Source organism: Trachypithecus francoisi, unplaced genomic scaffold (assembly GCF_009764315.1).
Source record: "Trachypithecus francoisi isolate TF-2019V2 unplaced genomic scaffold, Tfra_2.0 Lachesis_group11, whole genome shotgun sequence".
Classification (NCBI taxonomy): Eukaryota; Metazoa; Chordata; class Mammalia; order Primates; family Cercopithecidae; genus Trachypithecus; species Trachypithecus francoisi.
Window position 1 is genome coordinate 57,762,364 of NW_022681456.1, and position 24,617 is coordinate 57,786,980.

General features: G+C 42.0%; 1 protein-coding gene and 1 long non-coding RNA gene across 2 annotated transcripts; both read right to left on the reverse strand.

Annotated features, from left to right (window-relative positions):
• Window positions 1-1,180: 1,180 nt before the first annotated feature.
• On the reverse strand, window positions 1,181-24,289 carry LOC117091015. Its single transcript, XR_004440210.1, has 2 exons — window positions 24,221-24,289; window positions 1,181-1,251 (listed from the first exon to the last, which is right to left on the reverse strand). It is a non-coding gene; the product is annotated as an uncharacterized LOC117091015 (long non-coding RNA).
• Window positions 4,811-5,268, reverse strand: LOC117091014 (H/ACA ribonucleoprotein complex subunit 3-like). Its single transcript, XM_033223522.1, has one exon. The coding sequence runs from the start codon at window positions 5,231-5,233 to the stop codon at window positions 5,039-5,041; it is 195 nt and encodes a 64-aa protein (XP_033079413.1). The 5' UTR covers window positions 5,234-5,268; the 3' UTR covers window positions 4,811-5,038.
• Window positions 24,290-24,617: the final 328 nt, after the last annotated feature.

Genomic DNA, 24,617 nt, shown 5'->3' on the forward strand with positions numbered 1-24,617 from the left:
TTTCCTTTAAACCTTCCCACCAGCTGGTGAAATAGGTATGATCTTTAACACCTTCGTTTTGCAGAGGAAGGAACAGAAAAGGGGTGAAGTCACTTGTTCATGGCCATTGAGCCAATAGAGGCAGGTCCTGGATCTCAGTCCAGGCTCTTAACCACTAGCTGTGCTGCTTCTCTGCTGCTGGCAAATTCAAGCCTGAAATTTGGGCGTAATCTTATCTTTTGTGAGTTTCCCTTCCTGGTGTTTTGGGCAAAACAATTCTTGTGTTAGACTGTCCTGCACAGTAGTACCACGGGGCCTGCTCACTAACTGCTAGGCGCTCCCCAGCCACTGTGACTACCTAAGATGTCCACACATGCCCATTTCCCCAGAGTCCTCTGGGACTACACCACTGGCTAAGAATGATGCTAGGCTCATTAGGGAGAACTGGAGCAGATGAAATCTACAAATCTGACCATTGGCAAGAGCTTGGGATCACCTGCTAATTCGGGGCAAGGTTTTCAAGTTCTCCAAGCCTGCAGCAGGATAGTGAAATTGGTTCTCCAGATTCCAGTTCCAGGATTTTGGTGAGAAACCAACAGGTTCCTCCTATTTCGAGAATGCTTCAAAATAATTGAAGTAGAATGTTGTGCCAGACATAAGGAAGAGTAAGAAAGAGCTCCCGCGCAGAAGGAACTCACAGTATAGCAAGGCAAGTGAGGTCCTCAACTGACCCTCATATGCGATGAAGTGATATAGAGCTTTGCTCTTCTCAAAGTGTGGCACCAAGGCTAAGAACATCGGCATCAGTGGATATTAAAAATATAGAATCTCAGGCTCCATCCCAGGCCTACTGAATCAGAATCTGCCGGGCGCGGTGGCTCAAGCCTGTATCCCAGCACTTTGGGAGGCCGAGACGGGCGGATCACGAGGTCAGGAGATCGAGACCATCCTGGCTAACACGGTGAAACCCCGTCTCTACTAAAATACAAAAAAAACTAGCTGGGCGAGGTGGCAGGCGCCTGTAGTCCCAGCTACTTGGGAGCTGAGGCAGGAGAATGGCGTAAACCCGGAGGCGGAGCTTGCAGTGAGCTGAGATCCGGCCACTGCACTCCAGTCCGGGCGACAAAGCGAGACTCCGCCTCAAAAAAAAAAAAAAAAACAGATCCCCAGGTGGCTTGGATGCACTTTTTTTTTTTTTTTTGAGATAGGGTCTTGCTTTGTTGCCCAGGCTGGAGTGCAAGTGGCATGATGATGGTTCAGTGCAGCCATGACCTGCAGGTGTCAAGCAATCCTCCCACCTCAGCCTTCCTAGTAGCTGGGATGATAGGTGCTCATCACCACGCCCAGCTAATCATTGTATTTTTTTATAGAGATGGGATTTCACCATGTTGCCCAGGCTGGTCTTGAACTCCTGGGCTCAAGTGATCCAGCTGGCTCAGCCTCCCAGAGTGCTGGGATTCCAGGTTTGGGCCATTGTGCCTGGCCTGTATGCACATTTAAATATAAAGATCTCTGGTTATAGAGCACATAGGAGAAAATAACTAAGTTTGTTGCAGTGATCAGAGAAATCTTCCAGAGAAGAGAACACTAGACCCTGAAAAAACAAGTAGGCTTTTTTTTTTTTTTTTGAGATGGAGTCTTGCTCTGTTGCCCAGGCTGGAGTGCAGTGGCGCTGTCTCGGCTCACTGCAATTCCACCTCCCGGGTTCACGCCATTCTCCTGCCTCAGCCTTCCAAGTAGCTGGGACTACAGGCACCCGCCACCACACCCAGCTCAGTTTTGTATTTTTAGTAGAGATGGGGTTTCACCGTGTTAACCAGGATGGTCTCGATCTCCTGACCTCATGATCCACCCATCTTGGCCTCCCAAAGTGCTGGGATTACAGGTGTGAGCCACCGCGTCCAGCCAGGAGTAGGCTTTTTTAGTAGGCAGAGAGAGAAAAGAATAAGAGCCTACTAGTTAGGATCATACAGATTTTCCCCTTGGAATTATTTATTGGTTTGAGACACCAAAAGGGATACAGATTTACATGTAATCAGGGAAACAAGAGTCTTTGGGTACTCACATTCGTGTCTGATAATAATATTAATTCAGTTTGACAAATATTGTTAAGCAACAGATATTCATTATCACTCAACAGATGGATGTTCCAGGTATGTGGCTGAACAATGAACACAACAGATGTATCCTTTCCCTGAGTACTGAGTCCAGGTTGGAATCCCGGGAAAACCATGTCTCAACTGTGTAAACATGGGACGTTATTTAGCCTCTCCTTTTCTTAGTTTCCACATCAGTAAAGGGGAATCATAATGGCACCCACCTCATTGGATTTTTGTGAGGATTACATGAACAATACACTTAGAGCGTGAAAAATAGTAATAGGAGCATACAGAAGTTTATTAAGCACTTTCTGTAATGAGGAATAGTGTGCTCAGAGTAACTCAAATTTTTGAAATAGGTTAAACATTTCTGAAGAACTTTTGAGATTCCCTGGATTACCAAATCTTCTTATATCACTTCATTGTATATGAAGATTGGTTGAGGTCTTATGTTTCCTGACACCTAACGGCAAAGAACATTAACAAGAGGCTACATAATGTTCGTAATGATGTGTACTCATGAGCCCATCCAAAACTTTCCTCTTTAGCTGTTTCATCCTGGCTTGTTCCTTACTAATTGTGTGACCGTGAGCCAGTCATTTAACTCCCCAGCCTTTGGTTTCCTCATCTGTATAATGGGGATAATCAGTGCACTTGCATGTAGGGCTGTTGTCAGGATTAAGTTAATTTCTGTAAGTAAAGTGTTTAGAATAGTGCCTGATCCACATTAAGCAGTTGATAAATCTTAGCTAACATTGTCATCGTCATTCTTATTTTGATTATTTTCCTTAGTTAAAGAGCTACCTGGAAGTTAAGCCCAATATAGGGAGGGCATTACTCACACGTCAAGTCAAGGCTAGTTCTCACAGTAAAGTGTCCTTTATGCTCAATTCCTTGGCTGTCCTGCCTCTTCTGTCTTGATAGAAACTTGATTTGGTTGGTTTTTAGGCCACATAGAGTGTTGTTAGTCCATACCTGTCATGTGGACAGAAAAATGGGATCTGCATCCTCAAAATAAAAATGAGATCTGCATCCTCTTTCTGTTGAAAATGGCCATTCTCTTGCCACCATCACCCCCAAAACTTTGTCAGACACACTCTATCTGCAACTTGAGTTTGAACATTCTTTATCAAGTTTATGTCATTAGCGGCCGGGCACGGTGGCTCAAGCCTGTAATCCCAGCACTTTGGGAGGCCGAGACGGGCGGATCACGAGGTCAGGAGATCGAGACCATCCTGGCTAACACGGTGAAACCCCATCTCTACTAAAAAATACAAAAAAATTAGCTGGGCAGGGTGGCGGGCGCCTGTAGTCCCAGCTACTTGGGAGGCTGAGGCAGGAGAATGGCGTGAACCTGGGAGGCGGAGCTTGCAGTGAGCTGAGATGTGGCCACAGCACTCCAGCCTGGGCGGCAGAGCGAGACTCCGTCTCAAAAAAAAAAAAAAAAAAAAAAAGTTTATGTCATTAGCAATGATGATTTCTTTAAAAGGGGTAGATGAACTAAGTGCATTTATAGAGATGTGCACTTAGTCTTTCAAATATGACAGCTGCTCTGAAACTTCCAACCAGCCAAATCTCAGATCTTCTATCCTGCTGGGCTGGATATTTCATTGTCTTACCTTTTGCACTCCCTTTTCATTACTACACAATGTACTATTTCACCATGAGGTGAAAATAGAACACCTGTTGTGAGTCTTTGAGGATTTTGTTCAGTGTTTTCTTGTAAAGTCAAACCAGAAACCCCCACTGGCAAAACTAGCTGGTCTCATATTGAAACACAAACTATAAAGTGTCAGGGAAAGAAAAAGTGACTTAGCCAATGAAAATAGTGCACTGGGGGGCCAGAATCTGTTTTCAAGATTTATGAGCTGAAAGTAAGTCACACTTTAATGAATATTAAATGAAACCCATCTTATTCGTGAAATACAGGCTATATTTTCTTATGAACGTGACCAAGGAATGCCTCCTTGCTGAAACTTGAGTTGTCTCCTTAAAATGATATGCCTGTGAACACATTACAATCAATCTTCTGAGAACTAGAAAATATATGATGGTTTGGCATTATAAAAATCATTTTTTTCCCTCTAAAGTGTGTCAGAATTTTATGTGGGGGGGATGTTACAAGTAAAGAACAGGGAAAGAAAGCAGTGTCTTATATTTCAATGTATTTTATCCTTGGTTTGAGGTATTTGTGACTTTGAAAACCAGGCCCAAATTTGGCATAGGGGGTCAGACATGGGCAATATCTGTCCCTGGTGGCCTCAGTTCTTTTTTTTGGGGGGGGATGGAGTCTCGCTCTGTCGCCCAGGCTGAAGTGCAGTGGCACGATCTCAGCTCACTGCAAGCTCCGCCTCCCAGGTTCACACCATTCTCTTGCCTCAGCCTCCTGAGTAGCTGGGACTACAGGTGCCTGCCACCATGCCCGGCTAATTTTTTTTTTTTTTTTTCGTTTTTAGTAGAGACGGAGTTTCACTGTGTTAGCCAGGATGGTCTCAATCTCCTGACCTCATGATCCTCCCGCCTCAGCCTCCCAAAGTGTTAGGATTACAGGGGTGAGCCACCACGTGCAGCCCTCAGTACTTTTTTCTATGCTCCAAATTCTCCTTCAATTTTGGCTGCCACAAAGTGTTCCACCCTCACTTCTCTACCACTCCCACCCCCAAATATCATCAGGAAAAGATTTGACTCTTAGTGTGAATATGATCTTTTTTTTTTAAAATCATTTTATCTTTAATAATCTTGCAATAATTTAAAATATGAGAAAAAAAGTTAAATGTGTTCCCTTTACAAGTGATGCCACCATGATTGTCTCGCACAAGCATGATCAATCACCATGATGAGACTGGATGCCAAAGAGTATGGCTGGCAAAAAAGGCATCAGGGCTCATAGATTGAAGAGTTTGGTTACGGAGTCTCTGAGGGGTAACAAGTGGCCGAAGAGACATCAGTTTAAGGGACCTTCAGAGGGCAGGGTGCAGTTGCTGGGTCATGAGCACCTTGAAGCATTTCTTGATGGTGATTTGGTGTCGGGAGTATTTGTCATCTGGGGAGAACTGAGCAGGAAGGGCTGAGCAGATCTGTTGTCCCATCTGGTCAAATTTCTCCAGTGTATAGACCCAATCTCCCTGCTCACTGAGGTAATACTGGAGAAACATGATCACTCTTAAGCTAGAGGTTCCAATTGGGTCCGCAGCTCTGTCTGTCGCTGTCTGCCAAATATGATCTTTTAGAAGGGCATTTGCATTTAAAATTTTCTAAATACAGAAGGAAAGGTTGGTGTATCTGGGGGCATCTGAGAGTATGTAAGGAATTAATAGTGTATTGTGGGAGAGGAGAGACAGAGCCTCTTCTCCCAGGAGCACCTGTCACACCTTGTCTGTGTCCCTGGAGATGGGCAGTGCAGTAGCCCTGGAGAAGGAGGTGGTACCGTTAGCTTCTCAGTGTTTCTGAAATCATACTAAAATACTAAGTAGGAACCTACCTGTGTGGCCTGGCTGTGTGTAGTAGACAGAGAAATAATCCTAGAAGCGAGGCAAGGCCAGCCTGACAAGGATGTGAACTGAAATATCTGTTAGAAATACTTCCCTCAGGCAGGGAGGGAACCTGTGCAAGAATAGGGGGTGTGGCCAGCCGTGAGTGACAGACACTCATGGACTTCCACATTAGTGCCATATTCAGATTGAACAGAACTAGAGTGCAGGGGTCCCAGGCTTCCAGAGTTGTACTTCCAGAATATAGTCTGAATTTTCTAGAAGTATTTAGAAGTTTTTCCTTTTGCTCATGAAGGGTGATGGCAGGGTATATCAGGCTATAGTCTCCAGGTAAGTGAGGGTGTCAGTCCTTTTCCAGGTTAAGGTATACTATACTAACTGGTATGACTGTTTGATCCCCAATTTGGGAAATGATACATGTAGTGGTAAAGAAACAGGATTTGGAATCAGACTGAAGATAAATCCCTGTAAGACAAGAATAGCAGCCATTTTGTTTGTTGATAACCAAAACTTAGCTTCACTGGTTCCTGGAACAGTGAATACACTCAAAAACTATTTTGAATGTTGAGGGAATGAATTGATGGATATACTATTGAATGAACTAACCTGTTTGAAATTCCAGAGCTTCTATATTTGAGACTTATGGCCTTGGGCAGTTTACCCAAGTTCTCTGAGTCTTAGTTTTCTTATTTGTAAAACTGGAAAAATAATACTCAGTTTACAGGGTTGTTAAGAGAAATAACATTATCTAACATATCCATAGCCCTTAGCACAATGCCTTAATAAAGACAAGCTGTCATAACAGTGATAGTAGCAGTATTAATGTTCATCGCTGTCATACTCACAGAATTGTTGTTCAGTGGGGGAGGAGGTGGGTAAAATGTGGACATAGATCCTCATGGCAGCCAATGAGAAATGAACAGAGGAGAATTGTTGTGGAGTGAAGAGTCTGGACAGGGGTTGTTTTATGAGGTTTAGGTGAGAGATTGTACATGCCTTGACCTTGACAGAGAAAGTAGAAATGATTGGGGTGAGGCCTTAGCAAAACGGGGTCAATTTGAACCAGTTTCCTTTGGGAAACCACCAGCATGTCTGGCTTCAAAGCTCAGGCCATTTCTACCACATCATACTACATACTCCTACCTATATGAAGAAAAGAGGGGGATAAATAAAATGTAGGTCTCTCTCTCTCTCTCCTCTCTCTCTCTCTGTGTGTGTGTGTGTGTGTGTGTGTGTGTGTGTGTGTGTTAAAGGCCTGGAAGGTACTGCCTAGTTGGTAATGGAGACAAAGTTGTTGGGAGGTAGTCAAAAAGAAGGGTTGGTGTTAATCAGAGTAAATTTCTGCCTTTCCCTTCTGGCTGGGCCCAGCCTTACCTCTGGATGGGAAGCACAGCTGATATGCTGCCGTGCTAGGTTCTCTAGTTCATGCTTTCTGGAGGAAAGCAATGATGTTTGCCATCATGCAATCTTATGCTATTTTGCAAGCCAATTTTTACAGCCATTAGAATTTACAAAGTACTTGTTGAAAGGGAATATATAAAATGCTTGAAGAGAGAACCATGAGAGAAAGTTGGTGCCATGAGTGTATCTTATTAGGTGTGTTCTAACAGGCATTGGGTTAGATATTTTACATACCTTATGTTTCATTTGTACAACCCCTCTCTCCATGTTATAGATGAGGATGCTGAGACGTGGAGAGGCTAAGTAATTTGGTTACTAACCTGTACAGTCAAGATTCCAACCCAGATCTTTCTCAATTCTGAAGCTATTCTCTGACCATATTCTATAATGCATGTGACGATGCAAAGCTAAATGAGCCTTTCACTCTCTGCCTTTGTCTTCTTTCTACAGTTATCTTGCATTATATGGAAGGGCTAGCTCAGTGATGGGAATGGATGTATTTATGGAAAAGAATCACTTGCTGGCCAGGCATGGTGGCTCATGCCTGTAATCCCAGCACTTAGGGAGGCCGAGGTGGGTGGATCACGAGGTCAGGAGTTCAAAACCAGCCTGGCCTAGTCTCTACTACAAAAATTAGCCAGGTGTGGTGGTGAGCACCTGTAATCCCAGCTGCTTGGTAGGCTGAGGCAGAGAATTGCTTGAACCCAGGAGGCGGATGTTGCAGTCAGCCGAGATCGTGCCACTGTACTCCAACCTGGGCGACAGAGTGAGACTCTGTCTCCAAAAAAAAAAAAAAAAAAAAAAAAAAAAAAAAAAAGAATCACTTGCTATTCCAGGGACAATAGTTCTATCTTAACATTATAAGAGTAGTAAACAAGTATTGAATCCTTAGTATGTGCCAGCCACTACACTAAGAGCATCACCCTCATGATCTCATTTAATCCTCACCACAAGCCCATGAGCTGAGCACTGTGTGTGCATGCTACTGGGAGGTAGTGGGTGGGTCAGCATAGGCTCTTCCAGCTCACTGCCATGCCTTGCCAGGGTGAGGTCCATTGCATTGGCTTCCACGCCAGATGCTGTCGGAAAATACACTGGAGGCCAGATGTAGTAGCTCATGCCTGAATCCCAGCACTTTGGGAGGCTGAGGAGGTGGGCAGATTGCTTGAGCCAGGAGTTCGAGACTAGCTTAGGCAACATGGCAAGACTCCATCTCTATGAGAAATACAAAAATTAGCCAGGCATGGTGGTGCATGCCTAGTCCCAGCTTACTCAGGAGGCTGAGGTGGGAGGATTGCTTGAGCCCAGAAGGTCAAGTCTGCAGTGAGCCAAAATTGCACCATGGCACTCCAGCCTGGACAACACAGTGAGACCCTGTTTCCAAAAAAAAAAAAAAACCAAAAACAAACAAACATACAAAAAACACCAGAGACCTGATTCCTAGGTTCATAGCATTCTCCTGTGGAACATAAACAGCTAGTGTAAGACCTTTCTTCCTCCAGAAACAAGTGAGTTATGAGTGCAGCTACAGTTCATTGACAGTCAATGTGATCCATAAGCTGGGTGGGACAGTGGTTTTTGCAAGACCACATCCCACCTTATCATCTTCTTCCTTGTAATAGCTGTAAGAGTATTAGCTCATATTTGTTGAGCTGTTGTTGAACTCCAGACACTGTCCTAGTCATTGCACATGCATTCTCTCTTATCCTCATTGCTACTCTCTGAGGGTGGAACTGAGACAAAAAAATTAAGTCCATTTGCCCAAGGACTCATAGCAAATGGAAGGGCTCTGATTCAGACCTGAGGGCATCTGTTTTTAGAGGCTAAATGCCTGACAGGGAGAGATACAGCTGAAAGTCTCAACCAGACCATAAATGAGAAGCACTGTGTTTTATTCATCTTCCTGACACCAGGTCATGTACTGTAGGGACTCAGTAAGACTTGTTACTCAGGGCCAGGTGCGGTGGCTCATACCTGTAATCCCAGCACTTTGGGAGGCTGAGGCAAGTGAATCACCAGGTCAGGAGTTCGAGACCAGCCTGGCCAATATGGTGAAACCCTGACTACTAAAAATACAAAAATTAGCTGTGTGTGGTGGCGGGCATCTGTAGTCCCAGCTACTGGGAAGGCTGAGGCAGGAGAATCGTTTGAACCCGGGAGACAGAGGTTGCAGTGAGCCGAGATCGCACCACTGCACTCCAGCCTGGGTGACAGAGTGAGACTCCATCTTAAAAAACAAAACAAAACCAAAAAACCCCCAAAATTTGTTACTCAGAAGAACCACCAAAAGGTTGTTGTTTTGGGGCATTGGCAGTGGTGTGGAGTATACTGAATGTGCTAAGTGCTTTTTAACCAACTTGGATTGAGGCCAGGGTTATTTTCCTATTCTAGGTCTGACCTCAAAGTGCTCCCTTTGGCATGTTGGATTCAATTATTAGGGTGGTTTCACATTTACCTTTCCCAGCAATAGTTTTCAGCCTTAGCATTCTGCTCACATTTCACATTTAACTAAGTCTCTCTTTAGCAATCTGCTCAGACCTCTTGCCTTTGTGAATAAAGTTTGATTTTCACAAAGGGCACTTTCTAGTCAAAATTCCATACTTGCTGCTTTCCTGGCTATGAAGTGCTGACCTGGGTGGAGGAGGCGTTGCTTCCTTAGAAGGGGACAGAGCCTGAAGCTCTTCATTCATCTCAGGGCCCTTCTCTCCCACTTTGGAACAGTATCAGTCAGATGTACTTCATTAGAGAGACCCTGGGCTGGTTCCTAGGAACTTCCTGTCCGCCAGCTGCTACAGTGGGGTTGGCAGGTACCAGGTGTGGCCAGCAAACATACCTGCCTCAGAGGCCTGGGTCCTTTGAAGTACCGAAGGAATGTCACACTTCAAAGAAACCTCATTGCAGCTGTCACCTGGCTATCGAGGGGAGGTCAGAGAGTTAATATGCAACCATGAAACTCCACCTCCAGCCAACACCTGCAAAGCTGAAGCACATTTTTTTTTTTTTTCTGGTGCACAGGATTTGAAAGCATTGTTCCTAATTTATCTCAGCATTGTTCCTAATTTATCTCAGCAAGAGCTCAGTGCCCTATGTCTTCAGATAAAGATCCATTGTACATATCTGTCCAACAATAAAATAAGTAAATGAGCTGGAGTTTTCTTTTCTGAATAGGAATTTAGTAATGAAGTAAGTATTTGCAATTACTATTTGCAGGAGTTTAATTATGAGACTAATTTGTAAAAAACATTAGCAAGGCTTTGTACAAACGTAGCATCTTTTATCCGAGGATCACAATGTGTTGTATGCAAATGAATGAACTCTGCTGACGACTCTGCTTGGTATGCACTCAATTACTGTTTTAAATTTTCCTTGGGCATTCAGCACTCTAGGGCTGGGGTGGGAAGCCAACATTTATTTATAAATTGCAGCAAGATGGATGTAGATTAGATCTAAAATAGGACTTCCTGGTTGTGATGTTGCTAAATGCTGGCCTGAATTACTGTGGCAGTTTTTAAAGACTTGCATGAATGAGACTTCCTGTCACTTTGATGGTAGTCTTTTTATTAGAAAACCAAACCCATCATCTTCTTCCAGTAGAAGAAGCTAAGTTTTGAACTTCAACACAAATAGTAAGCCATTAAAGAAAAGAAAAAGAAGTTTGGAGCAAGTGACTACAAAAGCCCAAATTCTGGCAGACTCTCCTTTAAGGCTCTGGACTCTGCTAAAACCTGGATAGCAGGAAGGTATGCCTCAATTAACATCATAAAGGCCAAATTTTGCCTGGGGATAGCCTTTGTTACAGTTCCTAGCCTCAAAGAAATGGCTTCAGCTCCCTTTCCCTCCCACCCTTACTTATACACTCCAATAAAGATTTGCGTCTAAAAAATAAGATGGACAAATACCTGCATATATATGTTTACAGTGGAATTTCATTACAGATTTCTGCCTAGTCTTGACAGATAAACCAGACCCAGTGACCTAATATTCCTCCTGCACTTGTTTTATTTAAGCTTTGTGTTTCTTCTACCTACTCCACCTTCGGCAGAAACAGAAAAGATTTTAGAAAAGAACAGGTTCTTTGCAAACTGCCTATGGCTACTCTGAGGGCGGACCCTCATTCACCCTCACTCTCTGCTTCCTAATCTCTCTCCTGTCCCAGTACCTTATGGTTTATTCAACTCTCAAACCTTTCTGTAGCTTTGGTGCTAAATTTTGCAGTCAGTTTTCTTCCACTCTTAGGGGTTAGTGCTCCTGGGCTCATATTGGGCTGCAGTAGAGCAAGTGGAAGGTCAGAGGAGCTGAAAAGAGGAGTTTCTGGAATTGGGCTGCTTAGTTCAAAATCTGGCTTATGAACCGTGGGAACTTGAGCAGGTTTCTTCATCTCTCTACCTAGTTTCTTTAACTGTCAAATGGGGACAGTATTAATCCTTACCTTATAGAAAAGTCATGAGAGTTTAAATGAGATGATATGTGTATAATACATATTTCAGATAACATGTATTATTCATATTTCAGATAACATAATACAGATTTCTGTTAATTAGACTCCAAAAACATAAGGATGCGTATACTTTTATCTCATAGCATTTTTGAATGTTTTTCACATGCTTCTTAAGTATTGTACACGTATCATCTCATTTAACTCTCATGACTTTTCTATAAGGTAGGAATTAATACTGTCCCCATTTGACAGTTAAATAAACTAGGCAGAGAGATGAAGAAACCTGCCCAAGTTCCCATGGTTCATAAACCAGATTTTGAACTAAGCAGCCCAATTCCAGAAACTCTTCTTTTAATTAATTAGACTCTGAAAACATAAGGATGCTTATACTTATATTTCTTTCCTGGATCCAGAGCATCTTCAATTATTATGGTGTTTCTCCAACTGTGGGTTGGGTATTATTAATGGTTCAAGAATTCAACTTAATTTGATATCAACTAGCCTATGAAAAAAGGAAAAATATCTGTGTACAAGGCAGGTATTAAGGATAGTACTGCCAGGCATGATAGCATGCGTCTATAGTCCCAGCTCTTCAGGAGGCTGAAGTGGGAGGATCGCTTGAGTCCAGGAGTTCTGGGCTGTAGTGCGTGATGCCAGTTGAGTGTCTGCACTAAGTTCAGCATCAGTGGGATGACCTCCCAGAAGCAGGAGACCACCAGGTTGCCTAAAGAGGGGTGAACTGACCCAGGTTGGAAACAGAGCAGTGCAAAACTCCCGCACTGATAAGTATTGGCATCATACCTGTGAAGAGCGACTGCCCAGCAGCCTGGGCAACATACTGAAACCTGCCTCTTTTGAGTTCTCACCTTATCAAGTGTGCTTTCTTCTCATGCATCTATCCTAAGACAACAGAAAGTACAGTAGGTAAACTTTTTTAAAAAAAGAATAGTACTGTTTTAGAAAACTTTTATTTATTTTATACCTGTATACTTGTATATGATATATACATTTACTTAACATGCTTTACCTATGTATATTTACATATATACTTACATGAGGTACACTGAATCATGATGTAAAATATTATTTCAAGCACAGTCAAAAAAGTGAAAAAATGCAAGACATTTTTTCATACAAATTGAACAGAGTTGCCTGCCACAACCCTGTGACTCCCCTGCGTCAGGGGTTATGTGCTGAGCTCTTTCAAGATGATAATGGTCTTTTAGAAATATTATTAGGAAAGTCATAAATGGAGCAAGGAGGGAAGAAAGGAATCATTTAAATGACATATAGGGCAAGGCAAACGAAAACTATTAGGCATAGTATGTAAATTATAGAAGCTCATTTTTTACAAAGTATATACATGTAAAGGGTTAATATCTTTACTATATACAGAACACTTACAAGGCATATGAGCAATTCATTCATATGACAGTCGGCCACCTCTATCTGTGGATTCTGCATCTGTGGATTCAACCAACTGTGAATCAAAGCATTTCAAAAAAATAATAATTATCTCTGCACTGAAAATGTGCAGACTTTTAGATCTTGTCATTATTCCCTAAATAATACAGTATAATAACCTTTTACATAACATTTACATTTTATTAGATATTGTAAGTAATCTAGAGACTAGTTAAAGTATACAGGAGGCTGGGTGGGGTGGCTCATGCCTGTAATCCCAGCACTTTGGGAGGCCGAGGAGGGTGAATCACGAGGTCAGTAGTTTGAGACAAGCCTGGCCAACATGGTGAAACCCTGTCTCTACTAAAAAATACAAAAAATTAACTGGGTATAGTGGTGGGTGCCTGTAATCGCAACTACTCAGGAGGCTGAGGCAGGAGAATTGCTTGAACCTGGGAGGTGGAGGTTGCAGGGAACCAAGATCGCGCCACAGCACTCCAGCCCCAGTGACAGAGGGAGACTCTATCTTAAAAAAAAAAAAAAAAGTATACAGTAGAGACCAGGTGCAGTGGCTCATGCCTGTAATCCCAGCACTTTGGAAGGCTGAGGCGGGCAGATCACCTGAGGCCAGGATTTCAAGACTAGCCTGACCAACATGATGAAACCCTGTTTCTACTGAAAATACAAAAATTAGCCAGGCGTAGTGGTGGGTGCCTGTAATCCCAGCTACTCAGGAGACTGAGGCAGGAGAATCACTTAAAACCGGGAAGTGAAGGTTGCAGGGAGCCAAGATGGTGCCACTGCACTCCAGCCTAGGTGACAGAGCGAAACTCCATCTCAAAAAATAAAAAATAAAAAATAAGTATACAGGGAAATGTGCATAGATTATATGCAAATACTATATCATTTTATATTGCAAGAGCGAGTATTTGCAGATTTTGGTACCTACGAGAGGTCCTGGAACCAATACCCCATGGATACTGAGGGACAACTGTAAATAGTAAGCATATAAAACTATCTTCAGCTTCATTAATAATATAGGAATACAAAGGAAAGCCTTGAAATTATGTTTTTCATCTATCAAATTAACAATTTTGTTTTATGGTAATATCCAATGTAAAGAAAGTTACAGGGAAATAAACACTTCCAAAAAAGACTAGCAGGGATAAAGACTAGGATAACTTTTCTGAGGGAGCAATCTGGCAATTTGATTTCAAAAGCCATAAAAATGTATATACCCTTTGAGTTGACAATTCTACTTCAAATAATTTATCCTAAGGCCATAATAAAGCTGTTTCACAAACATTTAGCTATCAGGATGTTCATTGCAGGACTGTTATAGTAAAAAAAATTGGAAGATAATTAAAAAAAAAATTGATAAAATAAACTTTGGTGCACTGACAGAAGAATTTAAAATGATGCTCTGGTATGGTTTGAGATAATTTCCTTTTGTGTAGGGTTTGGTCTCTACAAGCAAAGCTTTGGGTACCAGACTTCTCTTAAATTAAAAACTAGGACCTTATGTTTTGCAACTGTGTCAAAGTGCAATAGATTGAATTTAGGCAGAAGTGCTAACTTGAATAACAATGCGATTGGCTTTAAGAGTATATAGTGTGGAAGAAATTGCATGTTATTTATACAGGTGCCAAGTAGTCCACACTTGCCTGCTGTTCTCCGTAAGAGCTGGAACCACACCCAGTTAAATTTTGGCCTTCCTGCCTGTAACCTGATAAAAGGGTCAAGCCTGCAGGACAGTGTGTTGCTATACTCACTGATGGAATTTTCTCTCCCCTGCCTGGGCAGGTGAACCCAAGGCTATGAACCAGGGCCTGTAGGTATTTGAGGCTATCATGATGCTGCCCCTTCACTCCTGCAGTCAACTGGGAGCTGTGGGGGCTGCAGCACTTGCTCTCTCCTGGCCAGCAGCCCAGGGGGTGAGGAGGGCTTGGGGATCCGTTGAATTTTCCTTTTTGTTTTCTTCATTTCTATTGACTCTAACCACTTGTTAGAAAGAAAAAAGTCTTACTAGTCTTATTGTTGGAATTAGGAAATTAGTCTTTAACTGGACTGCAAATATGGCTTACACCTATGATCCCAGTGCTTTGGAAGGCCAGGGCCTGAGGATCATTTGAGGCTGGGAGTTTAAGACCAGTCTGGGTAATATAGTGAGACCTGTCTTTACAAAGAATTAAAAGCAGCCAGGTGTGGTGGTGAGAACCTGTAGTCCCCACTACTTAGGAGGCTGAGGCAGGAGAATCATTTGAACCCAGGAGTTTGAGGCTGCAGTGAGCTATCATTATGCCACTGTATTCCAGTCTGAGTGACAGAGCAAATGTCCTATCTTTAAAAAAGAAAAAAGAAGAAAAAAATAGATTGGAAAGGACAGTGTATACCCCATGAAATTAACAGTTGGGGTTTTTTGTTTTTGTTTTTTTTTCCTGGTTGGGAGGATTCAGGTGGTTACTCTTTCCAGTTTACCTCCATTTTATAGTTTTTGTCTCCAAGCACGTATTACTTTAACTAGAAGGACAAAAGAATCTTTTTGTCACTGTTGTCTTGTTCACTGCTGCCCAAGTCCTAGAATGGTCTCTAGTCTACAGTAACCTCTCCATAACTACCTGTTGAAGAAATAACCGAATGAATAAATGTCAAAGGTCATTGCTTCCTTTGGGAATGGAAAGCTTTAGTACCATCAGATTTTTTCAATATCCTCAGCTTCTCAGGATCACAGGTTGGAGTTTTAGTAGCATATGTTAAAAATCATAGTTCCTGTCTTCTTCAAAAGTCCTGTGACTTTCAAGAAACTTAGGACTTTGGGTCCCCTGTGTGCTATCTTTCCTTCAGCACAGATGATTCCTGCCTGCTGAAAAGTGCTAACTATTGCACCTCAGCTAAGCCACGCAACCTTCTTCCAGAGGCCCAAGGAGATATGAATGTGACCAAGAACTTGGCCTTTAATATTCAACCCAAGTCTGGCTAGAGGTCGGAGGGAGAAAAAAAAAATCCCTCCATGAGCCATAGCTGTTTGTATATTCAGTGTCTCTAGGCAACTGGGAGGACATTTACCATTCATCCTCCAAGAATGCTGAGTAGCCCTTCATATGTGTGATTCACTTTGGGGTAAATTTCTGTCCTTACTAATGAGCCTGTGATGGGAGTCAAGTGAAAAGGAATCATTAAATCTGGTTTTATTCAAGTTCCATAATTAACTCTGGCACTGAAGTTGGCTTCCCAAGTTTTATATATGGCCTGAGTTTGTCCATTGAATTAAAGGTGAGCATGGGGGTTGATGACACAGTGGCTATAGGTTCTTATTTCTTATCCTTCTTCATAGGGTTAATTTGAAGACTAATTTAGCTAAAGCACCTTGTGCAGGATTGGGAATGTGTTAGTGATCAGTACATGAAATTTCCCCATCCATTGCCTCTTTTCCCTCATGACCTCCTACATGGGAGGTTTTCCCTTGGAGGGTGTGACAGCTGATTGCCCAAGCTGGTGTGGGAATTTAGCTGCGGAGATTGACTGGCAGATCACAACTTGGACTGTTCTGACCAATGGGGTAGGGCTCTCTACTTCATTAAGTGTCTTTGTGGCATTTTGTCTTTCTCTCTCCTGGCTAGTCTACTCAAACACCCTTCTCAGAGACTGCCACTGTGGACTCAAGTTTTCACAATACCAGGAGGTTTGTGGGAACTGAATAAATTGCTTCAAGATCTAACATAAAAATAAGTCCTGGCCCCAATCCTAAAAGAAGTCACTGGGAACCCAATCAGTGCTGGGCAACCAGCCCAGGCCCAGGCTAACGAGATATTTACATGCTAGGCCTTTCCCTTCATTTTGGTCTTCACGGGCCTCATTTGTGAGGAAGTCTGGAGTGTGTGTGCTGTAGGCAGAGGCCGGTGCTTCCCAGCTTCGTGCCGTGGACTTCTATAGCAGATCAGGGGCACTCTCAAACACCAAAAAATCCAACACATTCAACAAACGGCAAATTCCCAGCTCTAAGTGATTACTTGCTTTTTTTGTGTGTGTGATTATTTTTCATTTACATTATTTTCTGAGTTTTGTATGTTTTACTTTGAGAGGAGGTATAAACAGGCAAAGGAAATGTAATCTCATTTATTTCAATATTTTGTGAGTGCTTGGTCCTAGGAGTTTTAGGAGAGCATTTTCATTTATCAGATTAAGACACATTTAAAAGCATCCCCAAAGACGATTTAGAATTGGAAAACTAAACCTAGGAGGAAGTTAAGCTACAGTGATTATTTTGCTTGGAGAGTAGTATTGGCTTTCCAATAAAATGAAGGTGATTACTGAGAAAGGTAGCTGATTGGTCATTAGTGCATGGCAAGGACAAGAGAGTGAAGACTAACGTTTGCTTAAAAGAATTATTTTTCTCTCAGGTGGAATTTGTTGGACATTAGTGTGGCAGATTGTGATATTTCTTCTAAAAGTGGGAAAGCAATTTGTGTAATTTGTGCTCGTGTGCAGAGGAGAGAACCAGACGGCTTTCGCAGTAAACTTTGAGGGCTTTACTAGAATAGGGAGAGACAAAAGGGAGGCAAACTTGGTGGCTTGTGAGATGGAGAATCATTGTTTCAAATCAGGGGTGAGAAAAACCCGAAATTTGGGAATGGCTTTTCAATAATAGCTCTTCTGATGTGTAGTACTAGAATCTCATTTTTATTTGTTTTAAGCACAGCTTCAGAGGTTCTTTAAAAAAATTCCAAACTTGGAAATAAAGAAAAAAGAGGGGGCTGGGCACAATGACTCATGCCTGTAATCCCAGCACTTTGGGAGGCTGAGGTGGGCAGATTGCCTAAGGTCAGGAATTCGAGACCAGCCTGGCCAACATGGTAAAACCCTATCTCTACTAAAAATACAAAAATTAACCGGGCACTGTGGCAGGCATCTGTAATCCCAGCTACTCCGGAGACTGAGGCAGAAGAATTGCTTGGACCCAGGAGGAGGAGGTTGCAGTGAGCCGAGATCGCGCCATTGCACTCCAGCCTTGGCAACATGAGTGAGACTTTGTCTCAAAAAAAAAAAAAAAAAAAAGAAGAGGAACAGCGTGTCTTATCAATGTCACATTGGGAAAATGTTTAAAAGGCCTCCAAGGATTACTCATTATTTACTACTGACAAGGCCTAGACTCTGTGAGGTCACATGTTGATTTGTAGGTTTATGTCTGGTATAAAAGATAACTCTATAAAGATTATGGTTTCATTGCCCTGAAGGACATTAACCTCTTTTGACTTAACATAGTAATCTTGTTCATATATTCTCTTTTACAAATTTCACTAATTTTTCTGAGTACTCAGGTCCCCAAATGGCCTTGAAACCAGCTTGTTCATTCTTCTGGCTCCCCACCAGTGAATTGAATGTGTGTTAACATGTGTTCATTATTTAAGTCATGTTTGTAACTATTTTAACATTGCTCTTTGACTAGTGGAATTTTATCTTTTATTGTTTGCTGAGTAAGATTTTTCATAATAACTTCTCTTCTGCTCTTTGATTAATGCTGAATAGAGTCATGATTTTACTAACATTTATTTTTGTGGCAGCCTCATGTGTAATCCCACCTGCATTCTTCAAAAACATTTGTAAATAACCAACAAAACTATTTCCTGGTGTAAATCAGTGCGTGGAAATCTGTTCTTGTTCTTAAAGGAAGTTAAAGTGAATGAGTTTTCTTCACAGCAATCCAAGATTTTTATCTACAGAGAAAAATCAGTATTTATGTAGTTTTGTACTTATTGTCAACCAACAGGTCTCGTAAATATAGGGTTTTTGCCAGCTTTTGTGTTAAAAGTTACATGTACTCACATAAATGGTTTGGGAAGAAAGACTGAATAGGTTTGGAAGGAAATCAGTTATTTAAAAAAGAAAACAACCGGGCTGGGCGCGGTGGCTCACGCCTGTAATCCTAGCACTTTGGGAGGCCGAGGCAGTCAGGTTGCCTGAGCTTAGGAGTTCAAGACCAGCTTGGACAACAGGATGAAACCCCGTCTCTACTAAAATACAAAAAAAATACACCACTGGGTGTGGTGGCATGTGCCTGTAGTCCCAGCTACTCAGGAGGCTGAGGCAGGAGAACTGCTTGAATCCAGGAGGTGGAGGTTGCAGTGAGCCAAGCTTGCACCACTGTACTCCAGCCTGAATGACAGAGTGAGACTCCGTCTTTAAAACAAAACAAAACAAAACAAAACAAAACAAAACAAACAACCTGAACCATAAACAGTTGAATTCAGTCAGGATTGTTTACTCATTGCGTGAATAGATTTGACCCCTTAAATAATGAGCCACTTGAATTCAACTGCTTTTCGGTGTAATACAGTTGTATCTTTGAAATTTTGGCGAGGCAGCATGACCTCAAATGGTTGTAATTGCCTATTAAAAAAAACAGGCACGAGAAACTGTGCTACTTTAAATGCAACAGATACACATATTTGGATTTTGACAATTCCGTATCCGTATCTTCCATCCAGAGAGGTAAGATCCCTTTATATAAGTAAATACCTGAGACTGGATCCTGGCTCACTCCTGTAATCCCGGCACTTTGGAAAGCTGAGGCAGGAGGATTGCTTGAGTCCAGGAGTTTGAGATCAGCCTGGGCAACATGAAAGGACATTGTCTTTACAAAAAATACAAAAATTAGCTGGATGTGATGGTACGCACCTGCAGTCCCAGCTACTTGGGAGACTGAGACAGGAGAATAATCACCTGAGCCTGGGGAAATGGAGGCTGCAGGGAGCTGTGATTGCATCACTGTACTCCATCCTCGGTGACAGAGCAAGACCCTGTATCAAAAAAAAAAAAAAGATCATTACAAATGAGCTTCAAATGTTTTTCTTAGTGTTTCAAATATTTAAAACCAAAACAATGCTAATGATTTTTCTAGACAAAGTAATATTTATTTCTTTAGAATAACCATTCCATAGTTAAGTAATTAAATTATTGCTTAGAGCTGTGCATAAATGAACTATCAGGAAACATTTTCATTTTTTTTTCTCATCGAGGGCAGTGGGTAATGATAGAAAATAACAGGTGAGTTTTGTATGTTTTAAAAAATAGTATTCATCACTTTTTGCTCTCCAAATCTATTGTTTCATAAATTTGGCATTGCCTTTGTTTAAAAATTGGGATAAGCATTATACTCCTTACTGTAGGAGTTCCTATAGCAATCTGTTTCCAAGATGGAGTATCAACCAGTATTTGACTAAAGAGGGAATTTTTTTTTTTTTTTTGAGATGGAGTCTCACTCTGTCTGTCGCCCAGGCTGGAGTGCAGTGATCTCTGCTCACTGCAAGCTCCAGCTTCCGGGTTCACGCCATTCTCCTGCCTCAGCCTCCTGAGTAGCTGGGACTACAGGTGCCTGCCACCACACCCGGCCAATTTTTTTATATTTTTAGTAGAGACGGGGTTTCACTGTGTTAGCCAGGATGGTCTTGATCTCCTGAACTCGTGATCCGCCTGCCCCAGCATCCCAAAGTGCTGGAATTACAGGTGTGAGCCACCACGCCCAGCCTAAAGAGGGAATATTTAGTTTTTAAAGTCATGTATTAAAAATTGAAGACCAAGAAGAAAATTCTATACTCCCATGGTTGGCAAATTAGAATTGGTTAAAAAATAAAAATGTAGAATTACAATATAATTTTTAATATGATTTTACTAATCGATATGGAAGTCATTGTTATTTTAAGACTGACATTCCTGGTACTGGATAATGTTTGCAGGCATCTAAATCAGAATTTAGAATAGTTTAAAATGGACAAACACATAAACTTCTCAGATTTACAAAACTCTTTATAACCCTTGTTAAAAGCTTCCTAGGCCAGGTGCAGTAGCTCACACCTGTAACACTGGCATTTTAGAAGGCTGAGGCGGGAGGATTGCTTGACTCTAGGAGCTCAAGAGCAGCTTGGGCAACATAGTGAAACCCCGTTTCTACAAAAAATTAAAAATGTGCTGAGTGTAGTGGTGCATGCCTGCAGTCCTGGTCACTCTGGAGGCTGAGGTGGGAGGCTTGCTTGGTCTTGGGCGGTTGAGGCTGCAGTGAGCCATGATTGTGCCACTGCACTCCAGCCTGGCTGACAGAGTGAGACCCTGTCTTTAAAAAAAAAAAAAAAAAAAAAAAAAAGGTCAGGCACAGTGGCTCATACCTATAATCCCAACACTTTAGGAGGCTGAGGTGGCGGATTACCTGAGGTCAGGAGTTCGAGACCAGAGTGGCCAACATGGTGAAACCTTGTCTCTACTATAAATGCAAAAAATTAGCTGGGCCATGGGGACAGGTGCCTGTAATCCCAGCTACTCGGGAGGCTGAGGCAGGAGAATTGCTTAAACCTAGGAGGTGGAGGCTGCAGTGAGCTGAGATGGCGCCATTGCACTCCAGCCTGGGCAACAAAGAGAGACTCCATCTCATAAAAAACACAAAAAAACAAAAAAAAAACAAGCTTCCTTAAGATAAAGATTTTTATTGTTTGTTTCCTTTTGACTAGTAAGGAATTATAAATAAATACAAATAGTGAAAAAATCTTTGCTCTCAATAAAATATTTTCAAATTAAAAAAAATTGGGGTTTGAAATTATTAAAACCAGTTTCTAGCACCACTTCCACTCTTCAGGCTTTACTGCATTTTTTAGAATATGGACTTCCGAATACAGACACCTTCACAGCTGCTTACCTGAAGATTAAAGTTCATCTGTTCTGCAGGTATTATTATTATTATTATTTCTTGAGACAGAGTCTCACTCTGTCACCCAGGTTGGAGTACAGTGGCACGATCTCCCTCACTGTAACCTCCGCCTTCCAGGTTCAAGTGATTCTCCTGCCTCTGTCTCTCAAGTAGTTGGGATTACAGGCATGTGCCACCACACCTGGCTAATTTTTGTATTTTTAGTAGAGACGGGGTTTCACCCTGTTGGTCAGGCTGGCCTTGAACTCCTGATCTCAGGCGATCTGCCCACCTCGACCTCCCAAAGTGCTGGGATTATAGGTGTGATCCACTGTGCCTAGTCCTCTGCAGGTATTATTAAATGTTACCACAGAGGCTCAATTATTTCAAATAAGTAGTGTTTACAAAGTCCTTTTCTGAGCACATCTCATCCAACTTTGATTTATTTTGGAAAAATGGAAATGATCTGTGAGCTATCAACTCTTGGAACAAGAGAGTTGGTCAGGTGGTCAGATTTTTATTTTTGTTTTTTAAAATGACTGTTATAGTGGCAGCGTGTATTTCTAGCTGAATATACAGAAAAGATTAAAGATCTACAAGGGCTTCAGAGTCAATCCACAAGGCTGTTTACTACTATCAGCCAGAGAAGCACCTATTTCTCTTCTGTTCAGCAACTTTGAGGAAGGAATTTCTGTTACTTGCAACCCAAAGCAGATAAATATTCTTAAAAACATTCCCCCCAGATTATTATTTTTTTAATTAGCAAAATGGTACTAAATTTGAAAAGAAAATGATACAGACAAATTAAAATTCTTACCACTTTAGACATTTCAGCGTTTTGTTCATGTAGCAGCATGTCCTGTACAAAATGGCCTGTAACTGGCATCTCAAAAATTTTTTTAAAAAGTTACAGGCACCATTTTACTATGAGTAGCTGAATAAATCTTCAATTTAAAACAGTTTTTACCAAAGGGAAAAAATAATTTAAGTTTCTTTTTAAAGTCATTCTTTTGAGTAGTACACAAATTATTTAGATGACTTCCCCACAATACTACTAACTGGCTTAATTCCTTCACGTAAAGATTTAGTATTAACTTAAAATTAGTTTGAATGTTCCTCAGAAAAGCAAACTTACCATGTTTTGTGTCAGGAACTTGATGAATCTAACATAATCATGGTCATCCAGAAGTAACAGTTCCAGTGACCAAAAATTATTCTTTTCTTTCTTTTTTTTTTTTTTTTTTTTTTTTTTTTTTGAGACGGAGTCTTGCTCTGCCACCAGACTGGAGTGCAGTGGCCGGATCTCAGCTCACTGCAAGCTCCGCCTCCCGGGTGTACGCCATTCTCCTGCCTCAGCCTCCCGAGTAGCTGGGACTACAGGCGCCCGCCTCGTCGCCCGGCTAGTTTTTTGTATTTTTAAGTAGAGACGGGGTTTCACCGTATTAGCCAGGATGGTCTCGATCTCCTGACCTCGTGATTCGCCCGTCTCGGCCTCCCAAAGTGCTGGGATTACAGGCTTGAGCCACCGCGCCCGGCCTCTTTTCTTTCTTACTTTTTTTGAAAATAGAGATAGGATCTCGCTCTGTTGCCCAGGCTGGAGTGCAGTGACAGGATCATGGCTCACTGCAGCCTTAAACACCTGAGCTCAAGTGATCCTCCCACCTCAGCTTCCTGAGTAACTGGACACAGGCATGTGTGACCACGCTCAGCTAATTAAAATAATTTTGTTTCTTATGGAAACGGGGCCTCGCTATGGTGCCCAGGCTAGTTTCAAACTCTTGACCTCAAGCCGTCTTCCAGCCTTGACCTCCCAAAGTGCTGGAGTTACAGATGTGAGTCACCACATCAGACGTGTTCTTTTCTATGAAAGAATGTAGGGGTTCCCAAAGGAAATAACACAGTTCAAGGAATTTGGGGAGGGATCTGGACATTTCAGGAGTTTTCAGCCTTCAGGATTTAACAGGTGGAACAGGTACAGTTTATGTTGCTAAAGGTACTTGGTAGGGACTTTCAGTTCAGCTCCAACCCACATAGAACTGGCCAGTATCTTTGACTTGATTGGCTTTCTTTGCAGATAGGCTCATGGACTCTGAGTTCAAATCCTGACTCTACACTGGTTGTATGATCTTGGGCAAGTTGCCTAAACTCTCTGTGCCTTAGTTAACCCATATGGAAAATACGGATATCAGTAGAACCTATAATAGTCTTTCCTTGGTATTCACAGGAACATTGATTCCAGGACTGCCTGTGGATACCAAAATCCATGCATTCTTAAGATCTGCAGTGTGGCCTGTGGAACCGTGGATAAGAAAAGCTGGCTTGTCCTTCCATATTTGCATCCCACAAATACTATTTGGTTGCAGATACAGAACCTGATATGGAGGGCCAAGCATATTTATTGACAAAAATTTGCATATAAATGTACCTGCAGGATTCAAACCTTGCGTACTATGTAAATTGCAGTAATTGACATAATATGTATAAAAAAATTAGAAAAAGTAACTGATACAGGGCAAGCATTCAATGTTTGCTGTTATTATTTTTAGAATTTCACCTATGTTGTCCTACGACTCTCTTTTAACTTTGTTTCCGTGTGCCTATGTATGTGCTTTTAAATTTATTTTGTGCATGTGATAATCACATAGCTAGTCTTTTTTTTTTTCTGAGACGAAGTCGCAGTCTGTCGCCCAGGCTGGAGTGCAGTAGCACGATCTCTGCTCACTGAAATCTCCACCTCCTGGGTTCAAACGATTCTCCTGCCTCAGCCTCCTGTGTAGCTGGGACTACAGGCATGCGCCACCACACCCAGCTAATTTTTGTATTTTTAGTAGAGATGGGGTTTCACCGTGCCGGCCAGGCTGATCTTGAACTCCTGACCTCAAGGTGATTCACCCACCTCGACCTCCTGAAGTGCTAGGATTACAGAAATGAGCCACCATGCCCAGCCATCATATATCTAGTTTGTTTGTTTGTTTGTCCGTTTGTTTTTTGAGATGGAGTCTCGCTCTGTCACCAGGCTGGAGTGCAGTGTTGTGATCTCGGCTCACTGCAACCTCTGCCTCCCAGGTTCAAGCAATTCTCCTGCCTCAGCCTCCTGAGTAGCTGCGAACGCCACCACACCCAGCTAATTT